At 46.6% G+C, this 1,003-nt stretch overlaps 1 protein-coding gene across 1 annotated transcript; it reads right to left on the bottom strand.

Annotated features, from left to right (window-relative positions):
- Positions 1-394: 394 nt before the first annotated feature.
- Positions 395-997, bottom strand: LOC109954162 (retinoic acid receptor responder protein 3-like). Its single transcript, XM_020589564.1, has 2 exons — positions 714-997; positions 395-442 (listed from the first exon to the last, which is right to left on the bottom strand). Exons 1-2 carry the CDS (start codon positions 948-950, stop codon positions 395-397), a joined length of 285 nt encoding a protein of 94 aa, XP_020445220.1. The 5' UTR covers positions 951-997.
- Between the last annotated feature and the right edge of the window lie 6 nt (positions 998-1,003).

Here is a 1,003-nt window from a genome sequence, read left to right as displayed (position 1 = left end):
GTTTGAAAGAATAAATCAAATCAAAACTCCTGAAATCCAATTTTAACAGTGCTCTGCACTGTTTTTCAGGACAACAGAGGCGTGACAGACACATGGAGGTAAAGCTGAGTAGATGGGGTTGAAATCCAAATTCCCTGCTTAATCAGATGCTTTCATTTTTAATTAGGCAGTGTTATTGGTGATTGAGACTGATCATGATAAGTTCAAGTTTAAGTGCTGGTGATCTATTAATCAAGCCACTGAGTAGGTGACCCTGGACTTTGATCACTATCTGTTCTTGTTTCTTTTCTTCCTGCCTCAAAACAGAACACCTGCCAGAGCCCCGATGCCCAGAGCCATGATGCCCGGAAGCGCGAGAGTAGCTGTGCCCGCGGCAAGGAGTATAGCTCCGCCCTTAAACAGTGCCCGCGGCAAGGAGTATAGCTCCGCCCTTAAACAGCACCTGCAGAGGGTAACACGTTTAGTTAACAGAGTTTTCTTCAAATTCAAAACTCCATTGACATTATTCACAGGACTACTAAAATACTCTCTCTCTGCTGGGCTGGGTGCATGAAGACCTTTGCATAATACAGAGTACCAAATAGAGTATTTAGATATGCAAGTATGCACTCAGTTTTAGGTTAGTATACTGTTCTCTTCAGCACACACCCCACTGGCTGCACCTTGTGTCTTGAATGTATTGGGTAAAATAGAAGCCCAACATGTTGACCTACCTGTAGGGACTCAGACTTGCCGTAGCGCAGCTCAGTGACAAAGTGCTCACAGTTTCTACTGATGACAGTGTACGACAGCTTCTCACCCACCCGCGCCAGGGCCTCCCTAACAATATCACAACCCAGACGGGGCTTGTACGCCTTGTCCAGCCTGTTGTTGATTTTCCACCGGTCAGTTCCCACCACGTACAACAGTTTTTCCTTCTTCACCACAGCCCTCCTGGTTGGGACAGACATCACACTACTGAAGGTTGAGACAGACGTCACACTACTGACACCTGCATCCGGGA

This window comes from Monopterus albus, unplaced genomic scaffold (genome assembly GCF_001952655.1).
Source record: "Monopterus albus unplaced genomic scaffold, M_albus_1.0 scaffold3896.1, whole genome shotgun sequence".
NCBI lineage: Eukaryota > Metazoa > Chordata > Actinopteri > Synbranchiformes > Synbranchidae > Monopterus > Monopterus albus.
This window is presented reverse-complemented; position numbering and strand designations above follow the sequence as displayed.

What these genes read in the sequence shown, in the direction of transcription:
- LOC109954162 (XM_020589564.1), bottom strand. Translation starts at nt 950, where the DNA reads ATGTCTGTCCCAACCAGGAGGGCTGTGGTGAAGAAGGAAAAACTGTTG. An exon ending in GCAAGTCTGAGTCCCTACAG is followed by an intron (nt 443 to 713) that starts GTAGGTCAACAT and finishes TACCCTCTGCAG; the next exon opens with GTGCTGTTTAAGGGCGGAGC.